This window comes from Octopus bimaculoides, chromosome 6 (genome assembly GCF_001194135.2).
Source record: "Octopus bimaculoides isolate UCB-OBI-ISO-001 chromosome 6, ASM119413v2, whole genome shotgun sequence".
NCBI lineage: Eukaryota > Metazoa > Mollusca > Cephalopoda > Octopoda > Octopodidae > Octopus > Octopus bimaculoides.
Genome location: NC_068986.1, coordinates 22,925,833 through 22,926,825, shown reverse-complemented (window position 1 = coordinate 22,926,825; position 993 = coordinate 22,925,833). Strand labels below are relative to the sequence as shown.

At 39.7% G+C, this 993-nt stretch overlaps 1 protein-coding gene across 1 annotated transcript in view; it reads right to left on the bottom strand.

Moving 5' to 3' along the window:
* The window catches only part of LOC106868320 (collagen alpha-1(I) chain), a 49,575-nt gene that overhangs the window by 25,956 nt on the left and 22,626 nt on the right, over positions 1–993 (bottom strand). The window contains exon 21 of the mRNA XM_052968422.1: positions 258–311. Coding sequence (XP_052824382.1) covers positions 258–311 — 54 coding nt within the window. The remainder of the gene's footprint in view (positions 1–257; positions 312–993) is intronic.

Sequence of the window (993 nt, the reverse complement as noted above, 5' to 3'; positions counted from 1 at the left end):
TTGAGTATTTTTCTATATTTCGTGCACCCCTCCCCATTACACTCACAAATAAACTTACACACACACACAACGCAGATACACTCAAACACGCATACACACATACATACATATACACGCACACACAGGCACATACATGAATGCATAGATGCACACACACACACACACACACACACACACACACACACACACAAGGAGTCTCTGATAAGTTAAAAGTTTTATTGCATTTCTAAAAAATCTTTAAGAAAATAAGAACGTACGATCATTCCTTGTCCACCAGATTCTCCAGGTGTTCCTTTAGGTCCGGGTGCGCCCTAAAAATCAAATCAAATCAATAGCATTAAATATATTAATATATTAATATGTATATATATCAGAATAAACACAAACAGGTTGGTATGAAGAATGCATTTAATACACATGGTTTTAGTAGTTAAACAAGATAACGGTTGTACTTTACTATCTTCTTCAGCCGACAATTATATAAAAAGGTGGGGCATAGAGAACGGACGTTTTTGAAATGGCTATTACTCAGCCCCAGGGGGAGGAACATATGTCCGACAGATACCATTCGGTCCGTAGTGTTTTCTTTACGTTTCAGGTGACGCCATAGAGCTGTGGACGATAGAGCATCGCATGCTTGCCCACGACAGTTACGCGAAGAATAACGAGTCTGTACAACAGTTTAGCGTGAGTTTCGATGCCACTTAAACGTCCATCGAAATCAGACTGTTCCCATCCATGATACAATCTTACGTTGGGTGAATGCACTTCGTACACGAGGTACACTAATGAATAGGAGACAGGTGGGGGCGCCACGAACGGTACGGACCCCGGAAAATATGGAACGCGTCAGACAGGGTTTCAGAAATGCGTCAATGAAAACGGACACCACATAAGGGATGATGTTTTCCACATTTAATTTTGACAAATGCTAATTCAATACGAACACATTGATGTCAAAAAAATTTGTTTACACCTAAAATTAATGATTTA